General features: G+C 33.7%; 1 protein-coding gene across 1 annotated transcript in view; it reads right to left on the reverse strand.

Annotated features, from left to right (window-relative positions):
* Positions 1-749: 749 nt before the first annotated feature.
* LOC116524797 (olfactory receptor 13C2) overlaps positions 750-19158 on the reverse strand; it is a 23903-nt gene continuing 5494 nt past the window's right edge. The window contains exon 2 of the mRNA XM_032240236.1: positions 750-2839. Within this exon, the coding sequence (XP_032096127.1) occupies positions 1866-2822 (957 nt within the window). The 5' untranslated portion in view covers positions 2823-2839 and the 3' untranslated portion in view covers positions 750-1865. The remainder of the gene's footprint in view (positions 2840-19158) is intronic.

A 19158-nucleotide genomic window follows, 5' to 3' on the forward strand; every position in this document is an offset into this window, starting at 1 on the left:
CTTCCTCAAAAAACTAAAAACAGAATTGTTGTATAATCCAGCAATCCCACTTCTGGGTATATCCAAAGGAAATGAAATCAGTATCTCAAAGAGGTATCATCATTTCATGTTCATTGTAGCATTATTCACAACAGCCAAGATATGGTAGCAATTTAAGTCTTCGTTAACGAGTGAAAACATGGTACATATATACAATGAAATACTATTCAGGCTTAAAAAAGAAAACTCTGACATTTATGACAGCATGGATGGAAGTGGAGGACATTATGCTTAGCGAAATAAGCCAGGCACAGAAAGACAAATACTGTATAATCTCACATATATGTGGAATCTAAAAAAAATCAGTCTCATAGAAACAGAGTAGAAAGGTGATTACCAAAAAGCCTTGACACAGGAGGAAGGCGAAGAAGAGGGAAAGAGAAAATGTTGATCAAATTGCACTAGGCTTCAGTTAGGCTGGAGGAGTCAGTTTACTGATCTGTTGCGCTGCATATGGCCTACCATTAATAATAATGTAATGTACAAAATTGCTAAAAGGATAAATTTTTAACATTCTCAACACTATAAAATAAGTTGGTGAGGTGATAGTTATGTTAATTCACTTGATTGAATCTTTCTACAATGTATACATAGATTAAAAACATCACATTGTACCCCATGAATATACACAATAGTTATTTGTAAATTAAAAATAAATATTTTTACAAAGGATACATGATTTTTTTAAAACACAACTAATAGTCTTTTTTAATCCCAATAAGGTGCAATCAGAAATGATAACTAACCATGCTGGTGAATTATTGTCCTTAAAAAATCAACAACTCCATATAAAGTTTTTATTCTAAGTAAGTGATACATATTTTTTAATTTTTAGATAATTGGAAATCTAATTTGTAGCATGTTACCCTAATGGAACACCCTCAAACTTGATGGCTCAGCCATTTATTTTGAAGGGTTCCTGGGAATATCTCACACGTATTGAATATTGTGTGCCCACTTTGTTTCCCTAAGGACACTGACATCACAGTGCCACGATCTGCCATCTCTCCTATCATTTCCCTGGAATCTGATGGTCCTGCTGCCCTGCTATTTAGGGCGACCATATGTGAGATCATCCAAACTGAAACACTTTTGATAGTGAAAGGGAGAACTATTAATAATCACACTAGGGTAACTGCTATTAACTAGAATAGTTATAAGCAAAGAGAGATATATGGTCATTACTCCGTGGTTGACTCCCTTAGGCCATCTTGTTCCAAAGCTACAAGGTGTTTCACACACAAAAAAATAGGCATTATGCTTTGTCATCGGTACCCCAAAACAGCGCTGTTTGTGCCCTGGCTCACAACAAGTTTTTAAACTGTGGCCTGTACCTGATCACCTCCAGGGCTCAGACCTAAGTTCAAGGGGGCCAGGTCATATTTTAGTAGACTCCAAATAAATTATTTTACTAATTACAATATTGGATATGCATAATTTTAACTGACTTATTAAAAGATCTAAAACAGATTCATTCTGTCTTGTAAAGAAAGTATGAAGTTGGTTTGGAAATAATTTTATCAAAAATTAAGGGGAAAAAAGGTTTTACTCGTAACTAGAAATCCCCCTCCATATTACATTCTGTCTCTACTTAGCTTCACAATCAAGCTCTTCAACAATGAAAACCAAACAAAACTCTAATCATCAATTTCCAAAACACTGAAATTTATTTATTTAGTTCTTTTCATTAGGTATTGCAATCAGAGAAGTGTATTTTGGTGCTTTAGAGCTTTGGGAGAGGAAAGTGAAACAGCAACTATGTTTAACTCTGGTTTCTCTAATTGATTTCCACATTGTAATCATAAAATTACTCACACCTTTCTCATTTATTTGTTAAAAACTTTTCTTCTCACCAGGTGTTTTACTGCCTCCTTCACATCCTTGTTTCTAAGACTGTAGATTAAAGGATTCATCATGGGAGCCATCACCCCATAGAACATGGATATAATTTTGTCGGTAGCATCCAAGTCATCCGAATTAAGTGTTTCTTTAGATTTGGGCTTCATGTACATAAACAGGATGGTCCCATAGAATATTATGACCACAGTCAGATGAGCTGAGCAGGTAGAGAATGCTTTGCTTCTCCCCTCAGAAGAGCTAATTTTGAAGATGCTCACAATGATTAACATGTAAGAGACAATGATTAATAACAAAGGTGTCAATATGAACAATGTTGTGGCCACGAGCATGATGAACTCATTGCTTGAGATGTCAGCACAGGCCAGTTTCATGACAGCTAGAATTTCACAGGAGAAATGATTGATGATGTTATTCCTGCAGAAAGGCAACTGTACCACAAACACTGTTTGTACTGCCGAGTTGACAGCTCCTATGATCCAGGACCCAGCTGCCATGGATACATAGGCATCCTTGCTCATGATGATGGGATATCTCAGAGGGTTGCAGATAGCCACATAGCGGTCAAAGGCCATCACGCCCAGGAGCACACACTCTGTTGTCCCCATGGCCAAGCCAAGGAACATCTGCACTGCACAGCCAGAAAAGGAAATGGTCTTTCTTTCTGAAAGGAAGCTCACCAGCGTGGAGGGAATAGAGGTGGTGCTGTAGCAGATGTCCAAGAAGGAAAGGTTCCCCAGAAAGAAGTACATAGGGGTGTGAAGGTGAGGGTCCAAGATGTTGATTAAAATGAGAGTAGCATTGCCCAGGAGGATGACCGCATACATTATGAAGATGAGCACAAAAAAGAGTAACTCAAGCCTCGGGTAACCAGAAAGTCCCTTCAGAAAAAATTCCACCAGAATGGTCTGGTTTTCCCATTCCATTTTACTCTCTCTTTTACCTGTAAGAGCACGTTAAGAAAAATATGTATTTTACTCTGATTACTTTCAAGCATGTATCAATGAATATGTACCATAATTTCCAAGGAAAAATAAAATTAAAAAAGGAAAAGACCAAAGAAAGAAGAGAGTGCATGAAGAGAAGTAGACAGAAAAAAGGGAATTTATGAATGGAGAGAGGGAAGGGAATGAATGAATGAATGAATGAATGAAGACAGAGAAGAGAAAACTGACATGTTTCATGCTACAGCCATTTAACTCATTTAATCTCATCACAGTTTTCAGAGAGGGCTATTAGTATCCATATTTTACAGATGAATAAATCAAAGCAGATATGTTAAGTAAACTTGACGAAAGGTAAATAGTACATAGCAGAGCTAAGATTCAAACCTAAATCTTCCTGCTGAAGCCTGAACGTTTTGTCTTATTTGTCGTCACATACGTAAACTGAAGGTTATAATAGAAATGAGCATTGTATTCTGTATTACTGAACATTAAACTATTTTTATTGGCTATAAATCACCACACAATAGATCAATGCTCTTGTCATTCCTTGAAATTACACTTCTGTCTTTCCTAGTAGAATGTAAACTTCGTAAGGGCAGGTACTTATTCTTGCTTATTTCCACAGCCCCAGTAGCTAGAATAGAACAGGCACAGAGGCAAATATTCAAAAACATTTGTTGGATGGTTGGACAAAATCAAAGGCAAAATAATTGCTAACATTTCTTACCCTTTGCCAATCTTCTATTAAATGTTTTCTTTGTGCATTCCATAATGGAGTCTGAATAGCAAGCTTATGAGGTAATTTCTGTTACTATGAGCATCACCATGCCTATTGTGTAGAGGGGAAAATAAGGCACAGAAAAGTAATTTGCTTACGGTCAATTTCATACAACCAAATAAATGAAAGAGTAAGGACTTAAACTCAAGCAGTATGGCTTTAGAATTTGAGCTCTTAATACTCATTTTGCAAACAGAATTTGGCTCACAGGCTACAATACCTTGTAATCTAATCGACAGTCCTAATATTTCAAAAGAAATATCAGCTAAAATATGTGATTGATCAGGAAGATTTCAATATGGTGAACTGATAGCAATTGATTTTGATATATTTTGCTAGTACTCCTTTCTATAACAAATGTTTTGTCACAGAATTGCATTTGATCTTTATAATTCTTGGGTCCTCCCTTACATAAAAAGTTCTCAATTTCATAATGATGCCTGTTTGACTTTTTTTTTTTTCCTTTATTCAGCTCACAAAGGGTTTTCCTATATTACAGGTCTTTTTAAAAAACAGCTTTAGGATAGATTTATCCTCTTGACTTTTTGCATTTCATTAAGTTTCTCTCTTCAAAAATGTCTTGTTTATTCGGACCTACTTTTCTAATTTTTTGATTTCTAATTTCTATTTTCTATTTCTATTTTTCTAATTTCTTGAAATAAGAAGAAAAGTTCTTATTTCCTCCTTCTTCTCTATTTCTTGCTCTAATGAAGGCCCTGAGAGCACTTTTTATTATAGACAATATTTTATGGGAATTTTTTTACTGGTTTCTAGATATTTTTTGTTTTTCTGTTAAGTTCCTCTTAAATCCAAGCATCTTTCTTCATTATTTAGTGATTAGGCATTTTCATTCTTATTATTTATCTACCATTTCATTTTATTTATTTTTCTGAGATAGTCTTGCTCTGCCATTCAGGCTGGAGTGCAGTAGCGTGATCTCAGTTCACTGCAGCCTCCACCTCCCAGGTTCAAGCGATTCTCCTGTCTCAGCCTTCCGAGCAGCTGGGACTACAGGCATGCACCACCATGTTGGCTAATTTTTGTGTTTTTGGTAGAGACATGATTTTGCCCTGTTGGCCAGGATAGTCTTGAACGCCTGACCTCAAGTGATCTGCCTGCCTCGGCCTCCCAAACTTCTGGGATTACAGCCATGAGCCACCACGCCCGGCCCCATTTTATTTTAATAAGAAAACATGACCTATAATTCTCTAGTTATGGACTTTTGGGCAGTCAGTTACATAATATATGTTGTAAATATTGACCAAAAAAATGTGATCTCTCTTTGGGAAGATAGTTTTAAATATATACACAAAACATGTATGTGTGTGTGTGTATATATGTATATAATTTATTAAATATATTAAAATCTTCAAAATAATAACCTATTTTCTACCACCAAGATTTAATAAATTCTATGTAAATATTGTTATCAAATTCTCATATACCTAGGATCATTTTGTTGTAAAGGTTTAGTTTCTATGCTGTCTAGTGTAGATAGGTTTATGGCTAATATATCTTCTTTATAAATTATAACATCATTAATTGATGTATCTTTATTCTATTTAGCACTTTAAAGTTTAATTCTATTTTTATGATATTGATATTACTCCCCTGCTTTCTTTTAGTTTGCTTTTGTCCGCTATCTCTTTGTACAACTTTTTAACTTCTCTTTTTCACTGTTTAAAGTATACTACTTATAAATACATATATCCGAGTATGTTTTAACTACTTTTTTAATGTTTGGGTCATTGATGAGAATACTTAGACTATTCTATTTATGTGAACATAATTATTAATGTACTACATTTTATTCTTTCCATCATACTTTATTTTTAATTATTTGAATTATTGCATTCTCTTTTTTACACTTTTTAATTTTTGCTGATTGGTGAAGTTGTCATTCACTATTTTTTTTCATTAACTTGAACACGCTACTCATTTTTTTCATTCAGTAAGTGATTGCCTTCTTTTTCTCTTCTCTCATAATTTAACTTCTAAGACCATAAACTGTTTTCTCCACTAGGGTGTGCTCTAAACACCTCAATTATCCCTCAAATTGAAATGAAGTCAAAACAGAATACTTTCACTCCACCACTTTTATCCTAATCTCCTAATTCCTAGATTGTGCTGGTATAATACTTACAAAGTTTATAAAATCTGCCTTTTTGAGAGTTCTTCAGCCTTTAGATTATGCAAGCTTGGATAGTCAATATGTCTTCCAACCTATACACCTATTCATTGATCACCATTGATCCTTTTTTTCCACTCTCTTGAGGACTGTATTGTTTTGTGTTTGATTATAGTTTATTTGCAGAAATTCTCCTCAGATGAGAATGTGAGTAATATATGATCTGAATGCCTATAGATTATCAAATGTCTTCCTTTTATATTGCAGGCAAAAGTTTATGAATTTTGACCTACACTTTCCATGTCCGAGATATATCCTAAAGAAATAATGAAGATAGTTACATAAAAAAGCAACACAGTTATATATTTCATAAATAGAAAATATGTTATATATAACAAATATATGAATAATTATATAGCAAGTATATACACACAAATTGTGACTGTTATCATTAATTGACATATCTTTATCCTATTTGGTACTTTGTTATTAGCTGAAAAGTCTATTTAAGAAACCAGTGACCAAAATTTCAGGGAAACTTCCAACAGAAATTCCCTAATATCCCTCCCTGTGTGGCAATATTTATCAAACTAACAAATACATATAACGTTTGACCACAGATTTACTTCTCAGTAATTATCATACAGATATACTGGCACATGGCAAAGTGATTTTAATACAAATGGATTCATTAAAGTATTATTTGTAACAGCAGATGTAGCAAACAATTTAAATTTCCACAGGAAGGAAACATAGAAATAATGCAATACTATACTGCCATGAAAAGGAGCAAGGGTGTTTTCTGCACTAACGTGGAAAGATCTTCAAGAAATATTAAATGGAAAAGTAATAATCAGAACAGTGTGTATGGCACACTATCGTTTGGGCAAAAAAGATTATATATGTATATGTTTGTGTGTATATATACACACATGTATTTTTGCTCACACATAGAGTATCTCTAGACAAATAATAGTTTGTTATCCCCAGAAAAGGGAATGTATAGCTTATTAATTTGGGTGGAAGTGTTGACAGTATGCCCCTTGGTACATTTTAAGAATTTTGAAACTTGTGAATATATTTCCTATGAATAAAATAATATTTAAGCTAAAGAGTTATTGTCTGTGGGATTTCTAGCCTTTCTCCTTTCACCTTTCCAATAGCACATTACATTGAAGCCATCCATTGCTATAGGATATGACCACATGTTTGAAAATTGTTCTACCTTGTTCAGTATCACGCACTAAATGGTAATTGCCAAGGACAAACAGGAATTTTGTAGTCACATTCTCCCAATACATAAGATAATTTCTTTAGTATCAATAGGACTTGCAGTACTTTATCTGTCTCATTTCCTACCAATTGGCTCTAGATTGTTCTTGGAGCTGGCTTAGGGTTTAATGTCCAATTCCATGTCACTTTTTTTTCCACTATAAGTTTTAATGGTTTTATGATCTAGCGAAGTTCCTGAAACAAAATTACAGCTCAGTAAATGTTGGCTATTATTCTTTTTTGTTTTCAGGTCCAAGGAGCCTTTTCTCTTCAAAATACTTCCTCCACCTAACGTTATGAGATACTTTGCTCTGAATCTCAATTTTAAGACATAGTGAGATACTTTGCTCTGAATCTCAATTTCAAGACATAGTATCCTCAGGATTACTTCAAATCCAACCTGATTTCTTTATTCTAAATTATTCCTTGGATTCTGTAGCTTTTTATAAATTTTTCATTTTCTAGAATTTTTCAGATTTTCTGAATGAAGGTATAAACTGCTTGAGATCCCAAAGAGCATTTTGTAATGTGGAGTTCTTAGAATAATGGAGAATATATGCACACCTGTAAAAATCTGCTCTCTGTAAAAATTATTGTTTCATGAGCTACCTCCGTGCTACAAGATATAATATCAAGCACATTTCATAATATTGTCAAGGGCACGGGCTTTGGCGGAGGCTTGGTTCAAGTGCCATCTCTGCCGCTTATTAAGTAGGTGATCTGGACATGAGTCTGACACCATCGTCATCTGTAGAATGAAGACATAGAAAACATCTATACAATTTCCTTGTGCACAAGATTAAATGAAATGATGTGTGTAACTCACTTAGCACAGTCATGGTTCCTATCGTTAGAGGTTTCCTTCATGCTTGTCTTTTATGACTCTTCACTCTTAGAGTTTTTTATACCTCCCTGAACTAGTCATTATCATCCCTCTACAAGGTCAGGTATATGTAGCTTACTTAGATCACATACAATGTTCTAATAGATGGTGTTATTTTCATTTTTGAAAAATTTTGATACATTCTATCATGGTCACTCCAATCCTTTGAATGCCAGTGAATTAGGTGGCAGAAAAGAAAAATCCAAAAGATCTATCTTTTATCAAAGTCATTTCATTAAAAAGACAGGATTTTAATAAGGTGCCAGTGTGTTCCTAGTTTTAAAACACATGGCTGACTTTTTCTTGACTGAAACTATTTAAACATCTTAAGCAAGCCCATTAACATAAAAGAGGAAAAGGAAAGTTACTCACTATTACAATCATGACCTAACAATAGGAAAAAAAAAAACACTCAAAATAGTCACCAATTTTAATGCAAGCACATAAGGATATCCCCCAAGATGGTCTCTTTCTGACTGTGCATTCCTTTAGCAAATTGTATGTTTCAGATCCCAAGAGATTATTATGTTTAGTTTTTGGTTTTTTTTTTTTCAAATTTGTCATAATGTTCTCCTCACATGATATTGTATAAAGAGTGGCTGGCACAGTACCTAGTACACAGTTCAACTGGTTCATGAGCAGCTGAACCAAATGGACCTGAGTTTCTGCTAGGGAATCACAGTCAAGAATTTGTTTAATATGAATTCCATACTAAAGAACACATAATCTGTTGTTTACTAGGTAGTGAGCTTTAATTAGCTAAATAGATGACACAGTGTCCAAATACTTTGTAATATGATAAAAAACCTGCACACTGAAGAAAAGTTATTCATAAGTGCTGGGCAAATTCAGTGTTTGTTCAATTGCCTTCGCATGTAGACTGCTCTGTTGGTCTCAAGGCTTTTATTCTGTTTGTACTATATCCCGATGAATAGACACTTAAATTCCATTTCCAATACTCAAAGTCACTCTCCAACGAGAAAAACAAAAAATCTCATTTTCAAACTGATTTAAACTGAACGGTTGTTCAGTCCAAGGCTCGCTTAGTTGAAACACTGTTCCTGTTTTTGCAATAACTTACCTCCAAACCAGAGGTTGCCTCTCTTTATAGGCTGTAACAGCAACAGACAATTTTGTCTTGCTTTCCTACTTGCAGCCAGTCATCATAGCCACTCATTAGTAGCTGAATCTCCAAAAAGGCAACCACCAGTGAGTAATCACTTTGTCGGAGAAATTTATTGACTAGTTGACGTTTATGGAAACATGGTGTTACGGATGTGATTACTAGGATAAAGTGTCATGAAATTTCTCCAGTTCAGAAAAAGTATCATCAGATTCCTCTGGTTTAAAAATAGAAAGAAAATTAATATTTGGCAATAAATTTTAGGAAGAGGGAAAATTGAATTTGCCTCTGAAGTGCATGCTGAAATACCATCCCATTGTGGAGACCCACAAATTCCTAAAGATTCGCCTCAGGATTTAAGAAACTATTTAAATATTCTGCTCTTAAGGACTCTTCTAAACCTCTGTGCACAACTTTAAATTGCCTCCAAGATGAAAGGTGTATAAAACTTATGAAACTTCAGAAATAAAGCCCTGAAGACCTAATTATGGGAGGCCTATTACTCTATTTCATACACAAAATCAGAAGGGAGCTCTTCTGTCTGTCTCTTTCACTCCCCTGCCACCTTCACACACACATCATTTTGGAAGTATAATTGATGTTTTCTGTATGCATAAATTTTCCATTCACTTTATGGATTAATTTATAGCAAAAGTTGACTCTGAATAAACATGTAATTTCAGATGGTGTGAAATAATATGCATTCAATAGAAACTGTGCTTCAAAAACCCACACAACCATTCTACTCTTCACTTTCAGCACAGTATTCAATAAATTACTTGGGATATTCAACACTTTAATATAAAATAGGCTTCGTGTTGCATGATTCTGCCCACCTAATATAAGTCTTCTGAGCACATTTAAAATGGGCCAGGCTAAGCTGTGATGTTTGGTAAGTTAGGTATACAAAATGCATTTTCAATTTATGATATTTTCATGTAACGATGAATTTATTAGTACACTCTTTGACACTGATATATTTTCATTGATTCTAATGGTGTTACAAGAAGGATGTAGGAATGAGAAAGGGCAAAGGAAGGAGGAGAGGGAGTAAAACAGGAAGGAAGGGAGGGAGAGAAAGAGAAGGTAAGAGAAGGCAAGGAAAGAAAAGATATCCTCAAGCAGTATATAAAGGTGAAAAAACAAAGCCAAAAATGAACTATAATTAAATAGCCTGGCAAAAACCACAGTTCAGAAAGGAGGCTGATCTTAATCATAAAACAATGCAATAACGTAGGCTAAAAGAATTCGCCTTCCTCTCCTGAGAGTAAACTGAAGCATCTTAAGTCTGAACACTTCTGAATGATTTTTCTCTTATTTTTAAAATTTACTTTTATCAAATAAGTTCAAATTATTTTTTAGAATAGAATTCTAAAAGTGAAATGAATGGGTCGAAATCGATGAAGATTTTTATGAATCTAAAAGGATAATATTAATTTATGTTCCCACCAGGGTTATGATGTTGCCAATTTTATCTTCCTCTTATCAACACTGGATGTTGTCAATTGTTTAGATTTTCAATCTAATCTAAAGGACTTAAAATGGTATCTCCTTATTGCTTTAAATGGCATTTTAATCTCTATACGTATTTACTCTTTACCTTTTTGTGTCTTAAAAATCTTTATTTTCTTTTATGTGAGTTGTGCACTCATGTCCTCTATTCATTTCCCTATTGGGTATTTTACATTTTTAAATCACTTGTTTTATGAAATGTATTCTACACCTACTCTATGAAACTTATATAAAGAATAACTGTGAATATAAAAATGTCTCAGACACAGTCCTCACCTTCAAGAATCCTATAGTTAGTAAGAAAAATATTCATGTAAATATTCATGTAATCAGTTGATTTCAATAGAAAGCTGAGATTAAAATGATGACTTAGTGTGCTATAGAAGTGAAACAGGAAAAATTCCCTTATCCCCCGGGCAGAGCCTACGATGGGAGTGCGGCTTGCTTCTTTGGTCCTTCGCTGCTCAGACCTCTAGGGGGAGCATGCGGGTGGGCAGGTTGTGGGTCAGACCCCACAGCAGTGTCTAGGGGTGAATGCTTACCGCTCCTGAGGCCCCAGTAGGCGTGTGTTACAATGCACTTTTTCAGTGTTGCCGTCCACAGGTGGCTTGAGTTAACCGGCTTACTTAGACCCTCTGCCTTTTCACAAGGACAGAGGGCTTTCCGTATCTTGGGCTAGTGCCTTAGCGTACTGGAAAAATTGGATCACACGTGGGCCTGGAGAATGAGTGCAAGGTAATTGAGTGGAAGTGGCTCTCAGCAGATGGATTGGGAGGCCAGAAGAGGGATGGAGTGGGAAGGTGGTTATCCCCTGGAGTCAGCTGCACAGCGGCTGGGCTCTCCTCCAACCACCTTGGCCAAATTCCATGTCATTCCACTGGTTGATGGCCTGCCGGGGTCTGCTGGTGCCTGTCTGCGTGCCCTTCCATCCATGTGTTCCTGTCGACGTCCAGCCACTTGTGTCTGTGACCCCTAGGGTCTCGGGGTTTAAAGGCACAGGATGGCAGCATGGTGGGCCAGGGTGGTCTTGTAAAATGCAACATTTGGGCACAAAAACATGAGTGCCTGTCCTCACCTAGGTCCGTGGACACAGGTCAGGGGGTGGAGCCCTCACCAGGGACCCCACCCTTCTCCTGCCAGCACTTCCCTGCCCCCCTCCTGTATCAGAAGCATAAATGACAAGTAACTCAGAATCAAGAAATAATTTCCAGGAAAGGTGGTACCTGAACTGACTCTTAAATTGTGACCAATAATTTAACAGGCAAGTAATGTCAGGAAAAACGTTCCAGGAAAAGTAAACAATAACATCAATGGTGTAAAACAGGAAATGGCATGATGAAGGCAAACAAATAAAAATAACTCAGCATCACAGGGGCATAAATCGAAATAAACAGTGAGGGTTGGTAGAGGATTAAACAGAGACCAAAGCAAGGAGGGCTTTATGCCATGGGTGTCAGCCAGGGCTCTAAGTCACAAACAACAGCAAACATTCCAGATGGTTTAAGCAGAAAAGAAAAATATTAGATGATAGTACGGGAGCACTCCTATGCAGAAACTGTTTCCCAGCATCCTTAGGAAATTTGTCTTCCAAATTGCAAATCTCAAGAAAAATTAATTGAGGAACTGGAAAAACTAAAAAGGGTTATAATTCTCTGTTGAATAATTAACTTTAACAATCAACAGTGGTTTGAAAAAATCCACTGACATCAAGTCAAAGGCAAGAGGTGAAAACTGACACATAGGTAGTTGTTGTCATGTGCAAGTGCCACGGGTAGTTACTGCCACAACCCTGTCTGCGGATAACAAGGTGCTGTTGTTACAACTCCTTAAATGTAAATTAAATAGTAATACGTTTATATTTGTAGTATACTGTATACAAATCTTAATAACAAAGTTTTAAGAAATATGTTTTGAAAGCAAAATAAATCTTTACATCAGCAATTTTGAAACACTGTGTAGTATGCTAATTTGCGAAGAGATTAAAATGTTAATATCATTTGAGTATTTTTCAGTGTTTCAACATTTACTGCAAGCTACAGTGCTTTGTCAATACTACTAAAGTTAATGTTTTTAATGATTAAACCATTGTTAGAAATTCATAATGATGACTATTATAGTTTTTCTATTGCCATATAATAAATTATGAGAAATATAGTGGCTTAAAGCAATACAAATACATTATCACAGAACTTTCAAGGATCAGAAGTTCAGGTATACAGTAGAAGGGTCCTCTGATCAGGGTCTTACAAGGCTGAAATTAAGGCGCTGGTCATATTGTGTTCTCACCTGGAGCTTGAGGTTTTCTTCTACTTACTTAAATTGTTGGAAGAGTGTAGTTTCTTATTGTAAAACTAAAATTCCCTTTTTTTTTTTTTTTTTTCAGGGTAGTAGCCAAGAGTTATGTTTTGTTTTTAGGAGCCCCCCTGAAACATCACTCACATGGCCCTACACAACCCGGAAGCTTATTTCTTCAAAGGCAGCAAAAGACTCCCACTTCTCATCTCTCTGGCTTTTTTAAGGGTTAGCTTCATTGAGCCAAGCTCACCTGGAATATTTTTATATTTTTATGTCAGTGTTCTATATTCAGATTGGGTAATTTCTGTTCTATCTTCTGCTTCACTGTTTCTTTCCTCTAAACCTTCTTCCCTACTATTGAGCTTATCCATTGACATTTTTATTTGTTATTTCATTTTATTTCAGTTATTGTATTTTTCATTTCTAAAATTTCTATTTGATTCTTTTGAATTTTTGCATATGATAAGAGCTAAGGGCCCAACTTCACTTTTTGGCATGTGGAACAGCATTTGTTGTAAACTGCATTTGACACTCTTCGCACTCTTGTCAAAAATCAATTGATCATAAATATAGGAGTTTACTTCTAGACTCCCAATTCTATTTCATTATGTGTCTGTCTTAATGTCACTGTCACACCGTCATGATTGCTGTAGTGTTGGCAAGTATAAAACCTCAAAATTTATTCTTTTTCAATATGTTTTTGGCTAATCTGGGTCCATTAAATCTCCATGTGAACTTTAATATCTGCTTGACAATTTCCGCAAAAAAAAAAAGCAGTTGGGATTCTGATCGAGATTGACAGTAGATCAACTGCAGAATAATGTCATCTTAATAATATTGTCTTTCAACCCATAAACATGGAATATTTTATCATTTTAAATTAGGTCTCAGCATATAACTCTTATGCTTATTTTCTCAAATTTATTTCTAAGTATTGTATTGTTTTTGATGCTGTTATTAATGAAATTGTTTTTTTAATTTTATTTTTGAATTGTTATTGAGTGTATAGAGGTGTAATTTTATAGATCATATATTCTGCAACTTTGCTGAACTTGGGAATTAGTCCTTAGAGTCTGTAATTAGTTTCTTAAAATTTTCTATGTGCAAAATTTTGTTATCTGCAAATAGATGATTTTTGTATATCTATTCAGATGATATACTCATATGCAGTTTTGGGTTTTTTTGTGATTGTTTGGTTTTGTTATCTATCTTAATATCAAAACTTGTTACTAGCCTCATGGAGTTGAGTTCAAGAGTGTTTTCTCTTTTTCTACTTTTTGGAAGATTTTGTGAAGAATTTATATTAATTCTTCTTTAAATATTCAGTAGAATTTATCAGTGAAGAAATCTGGGTCTGGACTTTTCTTTGTGGGAATTTTGTACATTGTTAATCCAATATTTTTACTTGTTACAAGTCTATTCTGATTTTTCTATTTCTTCTGGAGTCAATTTCAATAGTGCATGTCTTTTTAGGAACATTTTCATCTCCTCCAAGTTATTTAATTTTCAGTTGCTGATACTATTTTATAATCCTTTTTTAATTCTGTAAGGCCTATATTGATATTCCTTCTGTCATTTCTGATTTTTATAATTTGAGTATTTTCTCTGTTTATCTTCTAGCTAAAGTTTTATCAATTTTGTAGACCTTTTCATGGAACCAACTTTTTATTTCTTTAATTTTCTCTATTGTTTTTCTATTGTCTCACATTTATTTCCGCTTTAATCTTTATTATTTCCTTCCTTATGTGCAGTTGGGATTCATTTGCTCTGCTTTTTCTAGTTTTTTGTTTTTTTTTTTAATGTGGAAGTTTAAGTTATTGATTTGAAACTTTTCTTCTTTACTAATTCAGGTATTCATATCTATAAATTGTCCTCTTAAGTACTACCTTAGCCATATCTCATAATTTGTTGTAAAATACAATTTTGATATGTGTATTTCTGCTATTTATCTCAATATTTATATTTTAATGTTTTTCTTTGATTCATTCATTACTTAAGACTCTGTGGTTTAATTTTTACATATTTGTGTATTTACCAAAGTTTCTTCTATCATTGCTAATTGAATTCTATTTTGTTCAGGGAACACATTTTGCATTATTTTAATCTTTTTCAAAATATTGAGGCTTCTTTCATGGTCTAGCATTTGGTCTGTCTGGAGAATATTCCTTATGTACATGAGAAGTACATAAGGAATATTGTGTAGGTGTCTAGTAGGTCAACTTGGTTTTAGTGTTTTTTGAGTCTTTCATATCTATGTTGATTTTCTGCCTCATTGTTTTATCTATGATTAAAAGTGAAATTATACTTTTAAATGTGGAACCAAAATTTTTAAATAAAATAGAATCTATAGCTCTTAAAGAATGGATTCATTATAATAAGTATTGTCAAAGCCAAAACCTACTTAAAAATTTCACTGTATGAATATGAAAAAATTTTTAATATAATTACTTATTTATTTCTGGAAATATGTTGTTTTATATAAAACATATTTAATTTAAACCAATAGCTATTATTTTAAAATACCAGAATCATTTTCACCTATCAGTAGAAAATAAAGGTGTTCATTATAACCATTATTACCTTATAGTGAAAAAGCAGGTCAAGACAACTTGTCAAAAAATAAGTATAAATATTGGAAAAGAAAAAATATTAAATTTATTTCATATCATAGTATTCTTTCTCAAAGAGATTTAATTACAGATCTAGCCAAGAAGATAAGAGATCAAATGTGGCTAGTAAGAAAATCAGTATACAAGAATAAATTATTTTCTGATAAATATGATAGCATCATTGTATATAATATAAAAATATGAGAAACTGCTCTAAATGTCCCTCTAAAGTGATCATCTACTTTGCTATATCCACACAGTGAAATATTAAGCATTCTCACAAAAAAATTTATATATATATATAAAAACACACACAATACATACATAAACATCTTGGAAAAGTGCAGTATGTTTTGAATGAAAAAGCCAAAGGTAGAAAAATGAGTACATAGTGGTTTCAAATATGTACTAAATGTATACAAACTCTGGAAGTATATTTATATATGTTCACTATATATAGTATACATAATTTATTTATAAATTATATACAATGCATATAAAACTGTATCCTATTTTATATTTTAATTTCTACTTTGCACATTTTGTAGTATTTGACTATTTTACAATATGCAAACATTCCATTTGGAATTTTAGATATATAAATAAAGCTAGTTGTCATCCAAAAACAGCATAAAATATATTTCACAATTTCAAAGATAAAATGTTACTTGCATACCATAAATTAGGAGCCCCTGTTTTGTACAGTGTTATCTTTACTAAAGCAAAAAAATCTATTTTTATACTATTTTCTGAAATATTAGAGCTAATGTCAAATTCCTCCCCTTCTCATATCTCAATTAATGTCAGGTCTTCCCCTAATTTAATGTTTAATTCCTATCAATTGTGATTAAGCATCATTTTTTGACACAACCTGTGATGGTGTCAAGGTTTTTTTATGAGGAATTAATTTTCTTTTGTAAGTAATTTTCCAGACATTTAATATACTTGCTATGGAAATTGAGAAGCAGGTAATATCTCTTTGATCACTTTAGATATGCTTCCAAGAAGTACTGGTTTTAGATGTCATAACTAGCAACCTGGAAAAGTAAACATGCTGCAATAAAAGAATAACTCAAGAAAGAAGAGCCAGGTGTGTATGCTTGTCTTTAACTTGCATGCTTTGAGGTTTGGGGAAGATATGTTAACTTCCCTAAGCTTTGTGGCCTCATCATGAGATAGTGACACTATTGCCATATCATAGGATTTTAGAGAGATACTGTATGTGAATTAGCTGATACCCAATACATTGCTACATTTTTAAGGGCCCATTTTAGAAGTCCCTGGGACAATAAAAAGTTGACATAATGTGAAATTTAGAATATTTGAAAATTCAGCAGGCATAAAAATATACGAAAATGATGAAATAATTTGTTGGATTAAACGAAATGTAATTTTGCCTTTTTTGCTGTATCTCTGTTCTTAAATCCCAATCATGAACCTGTTTGAGGACTTCAGTGTAATATAAAAGTACATGCTTCTATCCTGCTGCACCTCCTTTTATATAATTTTCCTATTCATGGATTTAAAATGTATATGGAATCATATTATACATGTCATGTTCTAAATCGAGTGCAACGGGAGTAGAGAGGCTAAGAATATAGAGAAATTCTTACCTTAGTAGATTTTGCTATCTAGTAGAAAAATCACCAGGAACACGAACACACTGCACATATACACACTAGATAGCCACACATACACGCACACACAGATACATGCCTGGTATATCAGATAAATTTATCTTACTTTGCTTCCAAATTTAGAAAAAGCAGGTTGCTAACAACAAAATCATCCTCCATAAGCTTTTAAAATACATTTCCTGAATGAAAACTCCTCTAGAGGCTCAAGTAGTAAAATAAAGCATGATGTCAGTATTATAATGATTGTGTATTTTGCCCAGCAAATGTGAACACATAAATATATAAAGACAAGTGACATGCCTTTATTTTCTTCAGACCTTGATTCTACAACCCTGTGAGAGAAAAACTCTCCTAATATTCTCCTGTTAGGAGAAATATGTGTTTTAAAATTTCTTCTTGCTTTAATTTTCTATCAAAAATGTATAAATCTGATATAAGACTATGGAGCTACATCAGTCATCCCAGAGAAATTTTGAAAGTGGCTGGATTTAAGCTGTGAAAGAAAACAAACTAAGCATTTGAGCATTCAAGACAGCCTGCCTGCAGGTCAAACATAAAATGCCTGGCTTCCAGGGTTTTCTACCTACTTGGAATTCTTAGTGGGTGAAAAAAGTCCAATGAACTGGTATATGGGACTAAGAGACTCTCATAGCCTATTTTGTCAGGATGTAAATTTAATTATCAATGATCTCAACTCTTGCCATCAGATTTAATCTGTAAACAATTATGATGGATATATTTAAATATAATTTGTGACTGTTTAATATTCCTTCCACTAAAATTAAAAACTGAATTTGGGAAGATTAAATGAGTGACTAAACCCAAAGATTCCACAAGCAGGTAATTTTTATTTGTCTATGTAAAATATGTGTATGCCTAATATGCTTTAAATTCACGGATCCATTCATAAAAATTGACTCAACCAAACTGATTTCCTAGAATGTGGTTCACTCCTGAACACACTTAGTCATTCATCTTGAGCTGTAGATTTCAAATGTTCTTCATATAGAATAAAAAGTGGACATAAAAAACAAGGAAAAGCAAGATAATGTCTGACATTCCCCAATCTTCTTCTTCTTCAAGTCAAGCTGGTTAGTAACAGGGACAAGACATGACTAGTATTCTTACTAAATATTAAGAGCTTGGCCATTCTTCTAAGATTTGGAAAAGTATTGGAATTCCCTTGGGATAGCAAAGAAATCTGGCATCTCTAAATGGGCATTGATATGACACTCCATTCAACCCAAAATTAGTCCATGTTATTATCTGGACCAGTAGGCTGACTTTCAAACCCATTTTTAATTTTGTAAAATGTTCTTTATGGTAAAGCAAACATATAAGTTAAAGCAAAGAAAGAAGATAAAGCAAGATATCCTGATTGATTGCACAGGCCCTACTTTTAAACTCTGTTTATCTACTCCCTTGATAGTCCCAAATACCCAGCTTTGCAGAAAAGCATTTAAATACAGAAGAAGAAAATAGTATTTAATAACTCAACAGGGTCTCAAGATTAATGTGAAGCCATAACACAAGGCTTGCCCCTGGAAAATGTGAGTGCAGTATGTTGGAGTTTTTTCTGTTTTGCTTTATGTACAACAGAGGGCTTTATTTATTTTGAAAGATTCAGTGAAATGTTGCCTATGAAATAATGTTATATAAAAAGGTGAACATAAAAAGACACATAGCACCCAATTCCAATACAGCAAAAAAAAAAAAAAAAACATGATATGAAAGATACTGTTCAAAATGTTCAAAAGGGGCCGTTTTCCACTAGTAGAATAATAGGTAACCCCTCTGTCTTCTTCATCCTATTGCCCTGTATCTTGCAAATTCTCTACAATGAACATACAATAATTTTGCGCTATATCTCATTATTTTAACATAATATATGAAAATGCAAAAAAACAGTAAAAGTATCCAAAATTCTGTAATTCCACAGTTTCAACAATATCAAATGTGTTCATACTCCAGTACATTTTGCACTCACTTGCTAAAGAACCTTCTGTTCAGTAGGTGTTTTACTGCCTCCTCCACATCCTTGTTTCTAAGACTGTAGATTAAAGGATTCATCATGGGAG

Source organism: Sapajus apella, unplaced genomic scaffold (assembly GCF_009761245.1).
Source record: "Sapajus apella isolate SASKATOON/1434 unplaced genomic scaffold, GSC_monkey_1.0 scaffold46, whole genome shotgun sequence".
Taxonomy (NCBI): Eukaryota; Metazoa; Chordata; class Mammalia; order Primates; family Cebidae; genus Sapajus; species Sapajus apella.